The 15,000-nt window shown below is 43.6% G+C and overlaps 2 protein-coding genes across 2 annotated transcripts in view; one reads left to right on the top strand and one right to left on the bottom strand.

The window, feature by feature from the left end:
* adck1 (aarF domain containing kinase 1) overlaps positions 1-14,696 on the top strand; it is a 221,355-nt gene extending 206,659 nt beyond the window's left edge. Inside the window, exons 11-12 of the mRNA XM_063183682.1 lie at positions 3,665-3,858; positions 14,500-14,696. Coding sequence (XP_063039752.1) covers positions 3,665-3,858; positions 14,500-14,668 — 363 coding nt within the window. The 3' untranslated portion in view covers positions 14,669-14,696. The remainder of the gene's footprint in view (positions 1-3,664; positions 3,859-14,499) is intronic.
* Positions 1-15,000, bottom strand: part of LOC134434980 (uncharacterized) — a 499,130-nt gene that overhangs the window by 12,813 nt on the left and 471,317 nt on the right. The gene's annotated exons all lie outside the window — the stretch shown is intronic.

Below are 15,000 nucleotides of genomic sequence, written 5' to 3' on the forward strand. Positions count from 1 at the left end.
GCGATACAAAGGGCCGCGCTCATGCTGAATGGGTGAATCAATGGGCTGATTGATCTCTGGTGCTCGGATGGTGGTGGGGGTGGGGGGGGGGTAGGGTTGCTGTCTCACTGGTGATGGGCAGCCAACCATACCATGCCAGCCTGGCTGTTGATCTACCAGAGAGGTTGAACCAGGGGCACAGAGCAGGGCCGGACAGGACAGGGCAGGACAAGACAGGACAGGACAGGACAGGGCAGGACAGGGCAGGACAGGACAGGACAGGACAGGGCAGGGCAGGACAAGACAGGACAGGACAGGACAGGGCAGGGCAGGACAGGGCAGGGCAGGACAGGACAGGGCAGGGCAGGGCAGGACAGGACAGGACAGGACAGGACAGGACAGGACAGGACAGGACAGGACAGGACAGGGCAGGGCAGGGCAGGACAGGACAGGACAGGACAGGACAGGACAGGACAGGACAGGACAGGGCAGGACAGGGCAGGGCAGGACAGGACAGGACAGGACAGGACAGGACAGGACAGGGCAGGGCAGGGCAGGGCAGAGTGCAAGAGTAGCCCCAGAGATTCTTTAAGTATATAGAGATATGCCAATGTAATAGGTTGCTATGGGCACCTAACATGACCAGGTTCCGGTCTACCTAAAGGGGCGTGTCATAATACTCCTCGCATTGAATAGAACAGTCCTTAGGTCTGCCTAGGTCTGCCTAAAGGGGGATTTCCCCCCCTTCCCCTTGCAATAATAGAACCCGGAAACAATGGGCCAATGGAACCTCTCTCTCTACTCTCTCTGGTAGCCCTGTTGCACATACAGCACCATAGTTTTACCATAGTGATGGTATGGGGAATTATACTATAATTATATATAATACTATAATACTATAATTGCTATTCTAATGTGCCTCAATTATTAATGATTGACTTATTGTAAGTTGTGTGCCGCAGCTCATTGTTGGGTCGCAAAGGTAGTACGGTAGCTGGGTCAAAGACGTCTTTGTCCTTCAGTGTTACGGACACCTTCCGACGACTGTAACTGCAAAAAAACGTGTTTTTTAAATTGTTTCAAGTAGATGGATGACAGCCGAGGCTTTCATGAATTCCCTGTAACAATAAATAAATAAAAAGAGTCATGTTTTTTAGAGTTACAGTCAGCAGAAGGCATCCGTTACACTGAATGACAATGCCATTTTGCACGTCTTTGACCCAGCTGCTTTCTTACTGATGACTCGAAGCCTACGATACCATGCCATATCTACCTGCCTGTTTCCTGAAACCAGAGTTTCAACCAGGGGCAGTAAGGAGTAGGGCATGACAGGGGTGTTAAGGTGGGTTTTTTCCCCACAGTGACAAGGATTTTTTCTTGTCTAGGTCTGCAGTGAGTGTTGGCATCAATGCAGGACAGTGTTGAGTACACCTAAGTTCAAATCCTGCCGACCAATAATCCTTTAGGCATGGATCAGTGGAGGAGGGGGAGGAGGAGGAGGAGGAGGAGGAGTAGTGGTAGTAGTAATAGTAGTAGTAGTAGTAGACAATGAATGGTGCTAATAATGATGGTTGTTGTTGTCATAATTACTATGCCTTCACCTGAAAATGCTTAGAGCAATATTGTATTGTCTAATCTTGAACTTGAGCTGATACACATTTTGGAGCCCAGTGCTTTTATGATGGCCAACTGCCAAGATGGCCACAGAGGCATTAGAATCACACCCATTTTCATTATCAATATGTTTTCCTTGAAATGTAAACTGTATTTAACCTATTTTAGCCTAAGGCATCTGCAAAAAATGCCTGCTGAATGCCTAAACCTTTTTTGGTAAAGAAGTGCCCTCTGCCTATTAAAACCTAAATATCTCAGCCTCACAAGCACATAAAAACATGAAGTTGCATTTAAAAACTAGAACTGTCATCTTGCATTAGAATGTGTTTGTTCAGCTCTAACCATTGACAGTATATATAATATATCCTATTTACTGTCAATGGCTCTAACATACCCACATTTCTAATAAAAAAAACCCACAAATCGCAGCGACGTATACGCAGCATCAGGCTAAAATGGGTTAAAGTTCAAGCCCACAGAATAAAATATTACATCACAAATACGTACGCAGTACAGTAAAAAGTGACAAAAAAACGTTTATATGATTACGATTTTAATGTGTTCTAATTGCGAATTGTTGAATTTATTGTGAGTAGTTTGTGATAAAAGCATTTGCTGAAAGCAAACCCATTAACATAAACATCAGCAGATGTAATTCCTCAGACAAGAGCTTTCTGCTAATCAGTCTCCCACAGCACTTTAATTAGGCCTCACAAGTGGAATCAATCACTTTTAATCAATTAAACTACTCTGTACTGAGCATCCACATCCGCAAACTTACTTACTTCACAGCTTCTTTAAGTGTGTGTGTGTGTGCGTGTGCGTGTGCGTGTGTCTGTGTCTATGTCTGTGTCTGTGTGTGTCTGTGTGTGTCTGTGTGTGTCTGTGTGTGTCTGTGTGTGTCTGTGTGTGTCTGTATCTTTGTCTGTGTCTGCGTCTATATGTGTCTGTTTGTCACTGGTGACCGGACATTGGGCCAGCATCTATGCCGTCAAGAACAAAAACACTCAATGATTCGGTATAGATCGACGTGAGCAGTGTGTGAAAATAGGGACTTGTGGCTCTAGGACGCCTTCTGACAGGATAGGCTTCAAACGGGAGCAGGAGGATGCGTCTATGCTGGGTGTCTGTACTTACACCTGTGTGTAGGTGTTGTTGAGTGTGCTGTGTTTTATTCCTCTGTCCAAACAGTTTTTTATGTTTGTTAGTTTTTTTTGCTGAGTGCTAACCAAAGTATAGTAAATTGCAAAATCAAAGAGAGGAATGCACTATGAATTAACAACTTTTAATACACAAACACACATTTTGGTGTTCTTCTGGGTAATTAAAGCTGTTAATGCATAATGCATCCTTCTTGACTTTTTTTCCAGGCTTGTGGAATAACAACAAGGATAAAGTATATCCCTGTTGGGTGTGTATATGCATAAGTGTAATGTACTGTCCCAATACTACCACCTCGACTCACTTTCCCCCCTAATTCTCGCTTTTGCAGGTGCACATGAAAGTGTATTGTTTCCTAATATTTTCTAGAGTGAATGGAAGTGATTAAAATCCTGTCAGACTTTCCCTTGAATCAGACCGAGTAAGTTTTGGGAGCCCCACAATAAACAAAGTGGAAGAAAAGTGAAGAATGAATGAAACATGAGTGAAATGGAAGATAGAAGTGGGACGCGAACAGTGTGTGTTGTGATCTATTCCTCCATCTGCCCTCCAACCCTGAGACGTGGAGATTCAAACTAACATCCCATGATTACATTGCATTACACCTAGCTGATGCTTTTATCCAAGGCGACTTAAAGACATTGGTTACTGTGTCTGGAGCAATGTGGGGTTAGGTGCCTTGCTCAAGTGCACTTCAGACATGGATGGAGGTGTGGGGAGGGGTAAGGCTGAGATTCGAACCAGCAACCCTCTGATCTTAAGACCACCTCCCGAACCATTAGACCACGGCTGCTCCATCCATGAATGAGAGAATGAATACCTGTTGAGTTTGGCTGTGCATTTGTCTGTGCATACAGTAAGTGTGTGTGTTGTGTTCTATTCTTCCACTCCTCCCCCTCCCCCATAACAGGACGTGGAGATCCGCACCAACGCCGCCCTGTACCTACCTCAGATCAGCGACCTGCTGAACCGCGTGCCGCGCCAGATGCTGCTGCTGCTGAAGACCAACGACCTGCTGCGCGGCATCGAGACCATCCTGCAGACACGCGCCTCCTCCAGCTCCTTCCTCAACATGTCCCGCTGCTGCACCCGCGCCATTGCCAGGTAACTATAGAGACTAGCACAGATTAGCATTGGTAAGGTATTATTATAATAATATAATATTAGCATGCTACATGTAAATTGGCACTAATGTGCCAACTCCAGCTCCTTCAACAACATGTCCCGCTGCTGCACCCGCGCCATCGCCAGGTAACTATAGAGACTAGCGCAGACTAGCATTGGTAAACTATCATATAATAATGTAATATTAGCATGCTACATGTACAGTAAGTTGGCACTAATGTGCCAACTCCAACTCCTTCAACAACATGTCCCGCTGCTGCACCCGCACCATCACCAGGTAAGGAGACATGGCTAACTATAGAGATTAGCACAGATTAGCAAGGGTGTAGTGGATGTGGTACGCAGGGGTATGCCATCCACCTACTTCTCCCAAGGTGAGATTAAAAAAAATGCTGTGTTAATCAAGGACCTGAGTTTATACTCTCTCCAGTAAGAGATTTGAGGGACTGTTCATTAAAACACTCACAAACAGGCCCTGCCGTGGCTCTAATGTCAAGGCACTGGACTGCTCTGCGGGCGACCCAGGTTCAATTCTCGACCTGGGTTATTACCCGATCCTTTCCCAGCTCTCTCTTTCCCAGACATTTTCTGTCTGTTCTCCACTGTCCTATCAAGTAAAAAAAACCTCACAAACAATGACCTTTGTGGTCATCGTCAACGTTTTATAACATTGGCACAGATTAGCACAGATTAGCATTGGTAAACTACACCATCCTGCAGACACACGCTCCAGCTCCAGCTGCTTCATCGCCAGGTATGAATAAACTACACACCATCCTGCAGGGATGCTCTTAGTTAAGGTGTGAGAACAAACCCCTCCGTACTGCATTCCCTCTCCTATGCCATAACTGCCTCCTCATCAGTGGTGTAGTCTACTTTTTTGAAGTGGGTTCTGTATATTCAAGCATTTTTTTGAAGTGGGTATAATGTATTTATGCTATTCTAAATAATGGATCAATGAATTAGAAGTGGGTATACTGAAGCCCCTAAAATGTAGAAGTGGGTATGCTCCGTATACCTGCGTTCTACGTAGACTACACCACTACTCCTCATCCGTGGACCTGATCATGGCCTCGTCATACCACCCCCCATACAGCATGTTCTCAAACACTGCCCTATGGCTCTCATTCCACAATGTCCCTTTAAGCCAGGGGTGGGGAGCCTTTTTTATTCGAGGGGCCACTTCAAAATAATCCAAGGGCTGTGAAAGTCTTCCGAGGGCTGTGCTATGAACACAAACCAGGATTTCCCCTTGCACTTTAGACCTATATTGAAGGCAGTTACCTTAAAAACAGACCCCACCTTCTCTAGGTACCCTGAATATAACTTGTTTGTATTTTAAATGTATTTTCTAAGATTCCTTGGCAAAATATGTCATATTTCAAGTGAAGCTGCATAACATTAAAATTGCATCGGGGGCCAGATAAAAAAGGCCTCAAAGGCCACAAACGGCCCTCCAGACATAGGTTCCTCACCCCTGCTTTATACTCTCCATTCTATGCACTCAAACACCACCCCACCCCTCTCCACATCTTTGAAGCTGATAACACCCCTTCATGCACCCTCCTCCCATGCCCCTTCATGCTCCCTATTCATATGAAGAGTTTTGTTGCAAAACAATGTGGTTTTGACTTTTGCATTTCATTATTGGACATGACTGTTCAGAGGTCCTATCATCTATGTGTGAATTCTTGCCATTCAAATAATTTGAGAACACACTTTTTAAACCTAAATAAAATACATTTTGCAATGAAATGGAATGCCCAATACAAAAATGTAAATTTCCCAAAATGTTGCAAAATACAGTAGATTCACCCTCATTCACCACCCCACCTGCCCGCCCTCATCTTTGACCTGGTTCTTCCGAGGGCTGTCAGAGCTGTCCGACTGGTCGGTGCCACTGATGTGAACTGCCTGCTCTGCTCTGCTCCCACTGTTCTGCACTTAAAGCCCTGCGGACGCCACACCACACCACACAACACCACACAGCCATATGGACCGAGAAGCTGTCAGCCATTTTACGCCTCATCATCTCCGTCTCTCTTCTTCTCGTCTCACCTCGCTCTCTCTCACTGTGTATTCTCTCTCTCTCTCTCTCTCTCTCTCTCTCTCTCTCTCTCTCTCTCTCTCTCCCTCTCTCTCTCTCTTTTCTCTCTGTTCTCGTCCTGCAGCTCTTCAACCCTCCTCTAACTCTAAAGAGTCCAGTAGAAGCGTTTTAGATGCTCTGACTGATAAGCACGAAGGCACTTAAAACACACATAAACACACAAGCATGCACATGTAGACAAACACACATGTACACATACAGTATATGTATATACACATACATATAAATACACACACACACACACACACACACACACACACACACACACACACACACACACACACACACACACACACACACACACACACACACACACACACACACACACACACTGCACATAGTACACACACAGTCAGGTGTTGGGATCAGCGAGATGGAGAGCACATCTGCTTGTGTAGGCTGTGGTAGAGTCAATGGTGCACATGCTCCGGTACCCCTTTATTACAGTCAAACACCCTCAGAGACACCAAGGCAGAACAGAGCAGCCTGTCTCTCTCTCTCTCTCTCTCTCTCTCTCTCTCTCTCTCTAGGTCGTTCTCAGATGACCCTTCCATCGTTGCTTCCAGTCAGGCCTGGAATTTCGTCATTTTAGGGGCAAGGCCATTTGTGTTTAGCCGGATCACACCGCACTCTCGATTAAAAGGTGCCAAACATAAACAAAATCTGTGTAAAAATGAAAGAAAAAATGTCTGCACACTTAAATCCCCTTTGTGTTCTTTTTAATAATAGGCCAAGCTTTCGGTCTACTGACCTTCCTCAGGGCTCAGTTGGGGGCAAGACCATTTGACAGGGCATCAGAGAGGGCATCAAGGCCACTGTGGCTTTATGGCAGATATTTTTTCAAGGGCACAAGGCCAAAGTGGGAGGGCTCTTCCTGCCCTGCTTCCAGTCATCCCGATTCTCCATACATCTTCTCAGCTCGCTGGTACTTTGGGCTCCTGCTTCCGGCGGCACGGTTGATATTCAATCAACCCAAAAGGACCCATGTTACTCCTCTATTTATTGAGTTGCACTGGTTACCGATCGCCGCCCGGATCAAGCACAAGGCATTGACCCTTGCCTACAAAACCATCACAGGAACGGCCCCAGCTTATCTGAAGGACCTACTAACGCCTTATGTTACTGGAAGAGAACTGCGCTCATCCAGCACAAGCAGTCTGGCTCTGCCATCCAGTCGCTCTAGGTACTCCCAGTCAAGATTGTTCTCCTTTGTGGTACCCAAGTGGTGGAACGGTCTCCCAGAGGCAGCAAGACTAAGCACATCTCTTGCAGCCTTCAAGAAACAACTAAAGACATTCCTCTCTCGAGAGAATCTACTAGACTAATGCTTGAACTGGCCTTGCCCCAGGGCAGACTCCTGACATGATGTTTAGTTTAGTTTAGTTTGTGTGTGTGTGTACTCATTATTTACTCTATATAAAAAAAATAAAAAAAAAACTAACCCCTCTTTGCAACTGCACTTGTTGTTCTGTATATCTCCTGTGCACTTTGTATTTGCTTGTGATGTTGGCTTGATTATGTCCTCTTTTGAAAGTCGCTTTGGTTATAAAGCGTCTGCCAAATGCAATGTAATGTAATGTAATAATGCTTCCTTCTTGAGTGTCCACACATATGTTTGTGTGGGACGTCCTCTTAACCGGCACCCACGCGATGGTTCCTACAGCACCAGTTTGCTGGCTGGCAGTTCTCCGTGCCGTAAACCACTCAGTACTCCTCACAAAGTTAGTTAGCTTTCAATTGTCTCCAAACATACTACAATGGATTGAATCTTATCTATCTAATCGTTTCCAGTGTGTCAGGATAAAGGATAAAACATCATCCCTCAGAGCATGCTCTATGGGGGTGCCGCAAGGCTCGATTTTGGGGCCTTTACTGTTCAGCGCTTACATCAATGATCTCCCACAAGTATGTGACGGTGTGGAGATATTGATGTATGCTGATGACACAGTGTTGTTCACACATGGTAAAGACCCAGTAGAAGTTGCAAGTACACTGACACAAACACTCACCAAGGTTACCAAGTGGCTGACCAGTTCTTGTCTCACACTTAATACTGATAAAACGGTCACTATGTTTTTTAAAAATAGATTTAAACTAAATCCTGTACCAAACGTATATGTAAATGGAAAACCATTGAAAAATGTTGACGAGTTTAAATACCTAGGAGTGACCTTGGATTCCACATTAACTTTTAAGAAACACATTAAAAAACTGGGCAACACTGTGAAATATAGCATAGCAAATTTTAGACATATTCGCAATTCTTTAACTATTGATGCTGCAAAGACCTATGTAAATGCCATGATAATGTCTCATATGCATTATTGTATGTCAAGCTGGTCTCAGGCTAACAAGACTACCATGAAATCCATCTCATCACTTTACAAACAAGCTCTTAAAGTTTTGGACAAACGTCCATCTCAATTTCACCACTGTGCCATACTGGACAAGTATAACTTGCTCAGTTTTGACAACATAATTTTATATTCTGATGTGCGCCTTGTGCACAAAATCATTCACAACTCCGCTCCTCCACCTCTGAAAACCTTCATCCATCCTTGCGCTGAACAAATCAGCAGAACAACTAGATCCACCATCATAGGAAACTGTACCCTCCCAAGCCGGGTAACAGCATTTGCACAATCTGGCTTTTCCTTCAGAGCAACAAAACAATGGAATGCCCTTCCCACCCACCTAAAAAGCATTACAAACTTTTATTCCTTCTCACGTGAAGTGAAGAAATGGCTTTCATGTAACCAGTCTTGTGACCACTAATAGTTTTGCACATGCCTGTTCTGACACTTTGCACATTGTAGTCTTTTTTGCATATGACATGTTTTTATTGTGTGTGTGTGTGTGTGTGTGTGTGGGTGTGTGTGTGTGGCAGGGGTTGTATGCCTGAGTGGCTGCTCCCATTTTACTGGATTGTATGTTTGTTTGTTTTTTTTACCTGCCCAGGGACTGCAGATGGAAATTAGCTATTAGCTATAATCTGGTGCAGGTCATCTTTTTACTATGTAACTAATGTACTTTGCACATGGTCCCTGATGAAATAAACCAATAAACTAAACTAAACTAAACTTGGCAGTATCCTGCAAGTCTCATTGTCCTTACAGCAATCGGTAATGCTTTACTTAACGGTACAGTAATTACTGTGTACTTTCTGTGTAACAACAGGGTAACAGAAAGATGTTACATGGTATCCAGCAGGTAAAAGGGGATAAGTACAAAGTAAATACCATGTTATACATATTTCTCCAGAATTACTATGAAACTACTGGCCATTTTCTAACCATCTACTCATCGAACTTCTCTCTGTTACCCTGTTGTTATCCCATTAATGGTATTTACTTTGTAATTAACCCCTTTTTACCCTTTATATACTATGTAACTTCTCTCTGTTACCCTGTTGTTACACAGAAAGTACACAGTAATTGCATATGGTAACTGTACCGTAAAGTAAAGCGTTACCTAGCAATCTTCTTGCTCACCCTTGGTATTCCCTCATACAAGGTAACATCATTCAGATGGTAGCCTCTTACTGCAGCAGGGGTCGCCGGTGACCCTATTCACTTGCTGAAAATGCTTAACTACATTATGACAACATTGCTATGACATTACAGAGAGCCATAGTGCTGCGCTAAGGGGTTAAGCGGTAATGCACCATTTATGTTAGTTTCCCAACCGCCATAAAACCCAAACAAGAAGAAGAAGAGAGAGGGGATGGGGGGAATGAAGGAATGCATGATTATGTAAGAGGAAAGATTACTAGCAGGGATACAAGCAACAGAGGTCAAAAAAGAGAAAGTAAAGCGCAAGGAGAGGAGAGAGAAAAGATACAATTAACAGAAAAGCGAAAGGAAATACTAACACTGCATGTTTCAAAAGCGTCTACGTGATTCATTCTCCCCATTCATATCATGCATTCATTGCAGTTGGTCAAATGCAGGCATGATTTCTGGACAGCTAAGAGTATACCATTGAAACCAGTTTATGTAAACGACGTTTACATACACTCTCTGTAAAGACACAGAACTGAGTTTTCTCATTCTCTAACTTCAAAGCAGATGAAACCTGTCCAGTTTTTGGTGATTTATGATTTTTACATTTATTTACGGATCAAAGTAAGAATAATGAGCGAGAACATGTTACGCAACAATTTTCATCAAAGTCAACAATTTACATGCGAAGAAATAAATTATAATGTAGCATATGTGTGTCTTTTCATACAGTGTATGTAGTCATTGATACATGAGTCATATAGTCATGAAATGTCTGCGTCTGAGGGGTGGAAAGTCCTGTACATATATGCCAGTAGTAGCTAGCAATGTCTTCCCCCTCTATAGCTAAGCTCCCTCACCCTATTGTGGTTCCCTCTGACTGTCTCCTCAGATTAGTGCCATACAGTGTCTTCTCTGTTCGTATTCGTAAAGTGTCTTACTCTGTACTGTAGACATCTTTTTTGGCAATTAATTGGGCTTCTCCTTTGACGATAAAACTTGCGGGAGCATTGTGGACTGGTGGCAGTAAGCCGACTAAGCTCGGTGTGCTGTCATAGCAGTACAATGATACTCAGCCTGCCAGACTGTCTGTCTATCACTTTGCCTGTCTGTCTGTTTGCCTGCCAGTCTGTTAGACTGTCTGTTTGCTAGTCCGCTAGACTGTCTGCCTGCTTGTCTGTCTACCTGTCTGCTAGACTGTCTGTCTGCCTTTCGGTCTGTCTGCCAGTCTGCTAGATTGTCTGCCTGCTTGTCTGTCTTTTTGCCTGCCTGTCTGTCTGCCAGTCTGCTAGACTGTGCCTGCTTGCCCGTCTGCCTGCGTGTGTGTGCTTGTGTGTGTGTGTTTTTGTTTGCGTGTGCGAGTTGTGGACAGCGTTTGGAGAATGTGTGTATGTGTAAATGAAATAGGATGCTGCACAAGAAACTACAACATGCTCTTGTGTGTGTGCGTGTGCGTGTGCGTGCGTGCGTGCGTGCGTTCGTGCGTGTGTGTGTGTGTGTGTGTGCCCAGGTGAAAAACCCATATACTTAAAGTGTACTTTTTTTGACCGTACTTAGTACAAAGTGTACTATTTTCGGCGATTTAAAGTGCGCTTCATTGCACTATTAGTGCGCTGAAGCACTACTAAAGCAGTACTTCAGCACACTTGCAGCACACTGAGGATGCTAAATTGGCACCGCTTTTGGACAACTTTAAGTGCACTACAAGCATACTTTTGAAAGTATGCTCCAAACACGCTTTTCATGCATTCGTATGGCATTAATAGTGTGCTTGAGTACACTTCTATAACATTTTATTGTTACTAGAAGTGCAATAAAAGTATATTAACTTCATGCTTCTTTGGACTACATTGGAACATTTTAAGTCTGTAAAAAGTATATCATATTAAGTATTGTAAATATATAACAGGTATGCTTGAAGTATATTTACAGTACACTCCCAAGTACATGAAATAATATAAATGTAATAGTACAATCCATGCTGGTCCTCAGGGATTGTACATTACACACAGCCACATGTCACAGTAGTGATACAGTATGCATGCCTAGCACGACTGACATTTACAATCATTGCATTGTTACAGAGATTTCAGATACACATTTCACTTTATATCATTCTTGTTCCACCTTCCTGCAATTGATCATTTGAATTGATCACTAATTGTGACCCTTGATTCTTTGATTGAACAACTAGTTCCAACTTACCTCTCACCATGATGTCATGGGAAGTGTGAGCCTATATATACCAGAACATATACGTGACCATCATAATGACGGTGGGAACATGGTAATTTTTTGTGTACCACTTTAAAATTTTAAAACTCCTACAATAAACGCAGAATATAACAATGAGTAATATTTTCATGCAAACCAAAGATATTCCTTAGAGGTCAATGGCTTTCTGTTTGAGAAATTGAGCTCCAAGAAGTGCATTACATGATGGTACATGCATGATGATGCATGATGGGTAAATGCACTTTGTGTAAGCACACTTTGAATATATTTGGATGAAGCACAATCATGGTGCACTTAGAAAAAGTATACTTCCAATATGTTAAAGTGATTTACTTTAAAGCGCACTATAGAAAATCACACTTCGAAGTCACTTGGGTGAAGTATAATCAAAGTGCACTTAAAAAAAGTGCAATTGCAATATGTTATTAAAAAATACACTTTTAGTAAGTTCACTATTAGAACACTATTAGTATATTCCTCTAAATACACTTTAGCCAAACATCTTCTAAGTGCACTTTATGTATGGTTCGCAAAGTGTACTTTCTTTGAGAGCAACTTAATTACATATAATTTTAAGTACACTTTAAATAAGCATATTGTAAACATACTTTTTCTTAGCACAAAAAGTGTGAGTGCGCTTTTAACATGCTAAGTACACTTCAGTTGTGCTTTTATTGTACTAAATTGAACCACTTTTTCACCTGGGTGTGTCTGGGAGAGAGGAAACTGTCTGTGGGCTACCCATGATTAAGCGTGATTGTCTTCTCCCCCCCCCTCTCTCTGTCTTTCTCTCTCTCTCTCTCTCAGTCACACACACATACACACTCACACACACAAATTATCTGTCTCTATCTCTCTCTCTCTCTCACACACACACACACACACACACACACACACACACACACACACACACACACACACACACACACACACACACACACACACACACACACACACACACACACACACACACACACACACATTCTCTTTCTCTCTCTCTCTCTCTCTCTCTCTCTCTCTCTCTCTCTCTCTCTCTCTCTCTCTCTCTGGGTTAATGATGCATGATCAGGCCTTCCCCTTTGACCTCTCACCACCTTAGTGTGGATCAGCAGCCAATGGTCAGTCTCCCATCTGAATCATTTAGGCTTTAGGCAGCGCTCTGAGCACTCTGCCTGCCTTACTTACAGCACACTTCTACACGTATGCCAAGTACACACAGCCCTCTCTATCACCCCTGCTCCCAGTCTATCAATACCTTACTTACCACGACTCCTAGCCTATCTTACTAGAAGGGCTAGCCACAACACTTACCACTTTACACACAGCCATCTCTACCACCGCCTTTTCCAATGTACCAATTCCTTTCTTCTACTGCTATGCAATTCTACAAAGGCCTCTCTACGACCACTACCACTTATTGTACACACACCCCACACACTCTACCACCACCACTTTCGTTAGATCAATTCCTTACTTAACTACTGTAACTGCACAACTCTACACACCTGCCCTTCCTACCACCACTGCAGTAAAGGTGGAAAGTGAATTACATTCACTCAAGTATTATACCTGAGTAGCTTTTCTGAGTACTTGATACTTTTTGTTAGTAGTTTTTAAAATTAGTACTTGTACTTAAGTGCATTTGGACAGAAGTGCTAACTTACTCTGGAACAAGGCCAGAGTACTAAGTTTAAAAAACAATAGACTGAGAGACAAAATGCGGTGCAAATAATACAACAATCTGCTGGAAATGAAAGATTATGCAGGATTGCACACAGCATTTCCACTATTTTAAATCACCCACCTATCTTGGATCAATGTGTGTGTGCATGCATGAATGAGTGTAAACTAGAGGTACTGTACATACATGTAGCCACATTTTAGCCTGGCTAACGATGCACATTCCCTTATGTGCATAGGTATTGTATTGTGTTCCATGATGCACCTGTAATGGATAGTGCATTATGGCTGAAAGAGGTTTTCTTAAAAGGAACATCCACACGTCTTTGTTGACCACTGTTCAAGTAACCGGTGTCTGACAATGTCCTATAAACAAGGTGTCTGCAGGCCATGCGTTGTAGTCTGCCGTCGGTCTCATATGCCAGTGTTCAGTGGTTTGCACAGACATTTTGGGGGGCAGGTGCTGAAGGGGGGTGTTGGGGGCATGTGGAAACTTCCGAGTGCCTTACTAGGCTTAAAGAGGCCATATATTATATCTGGGCATTATTATTGTAACATGCATTTGATCGGAAGGCATTTGTAGATTATCATGTCTACATGGACCACAGTGCATTGTGACAAAAAAAAAAAGTTTTAAAAGACATTTTTCAAAAAGGGCATTTCATGCGAAGTAGGGCAAAGAGGCAGGTGCTTTAGCACCACCTCATCCCTATCTATGCACGTCTATGCCAGTGTTGCTATAAAGTTGTGTGTTTGAGTCTGGTTCTGGACTGCGCTCCCGCTCTCTCTTCTGCCCGAGGCTGTCCCATCACCAGTTGCTTATCTGTCATTTTCTAATTTGTGCATCTGCCACTCTTCTCATGTTCTCCCTCCCACCCAATTAAATCTAAGCAGGCTAAGCGTTGCCAAAGAGGATACAAAGAAACAGCAATAACAGCAAAATCTCTCTCACCCCCACTCTCTCTCTCTCTCTCTCTCCATCATTCCCTCATTACTTCCTCTCTTTTTCACTCTCTCTCTCTCCCTCCTTCCCCTACCCCCTCTCGTTCTCTACCCTTTCTCTCTCTCTCTCTCTCTCTCCCTCTCTCTCTCCTACAGTCACAGGCGGAGTAAGGCGTCCTCTCGGAGCAGGCGAGTGCAGATCTCCATGTCGGAGGCGTTGACTCTGTGGCAGATCAGTCTGTACGAGCTCTTCCTGTGGATGAGGAGCTCCGTGCTCGGCTGCTGGGTCTCAGCGCTCATCGGGTTCCTGCCCGGATTCAGCTGAAGAATGCAAAATACATATGCATACATACACACACACACACACATTCTCTCTCTCTCTCTCTCTCTCTCTCTCTCTCTCTCTCTCTCTCTCTCTCTCTCTCTCTCTCTCTCTCTCTCTCTCTCTCTCTCTCTCTCTCTCTCTCTCTCTCTCTCTCTCTCTCTCTCTCTCTCTCTCTCTCTCTCTCTTTCTCTTCCTTTATCACTATCTCCCTCTCCCTCCCTCCCTCCCTCCTTGGGCACAACCAGAAATGTTCACTCGTGTACTGTGACAGCCATACTAAGGTAGTGCACTAGCTAGTGAGAGAGAAGAGATTTGGGATGCAGACTCTTTTA

Source organism: Engraulis encrasicolus, chromosome 19, assembly GCF_034702125.1.
Source record: "Engraulis encrasicolus isolate BLACKSEA-1 chromosome 19, IST_EnEncr_1.0, whole genome shotgun sequence".
Taxonomy (NCBI): domain Eukaryota; kingdom Metazoa; phylum Chordata; class Actinopteri; order Clupeiformes; family Engraulidae; genus Engraulis; species Engraulis encrasicolus.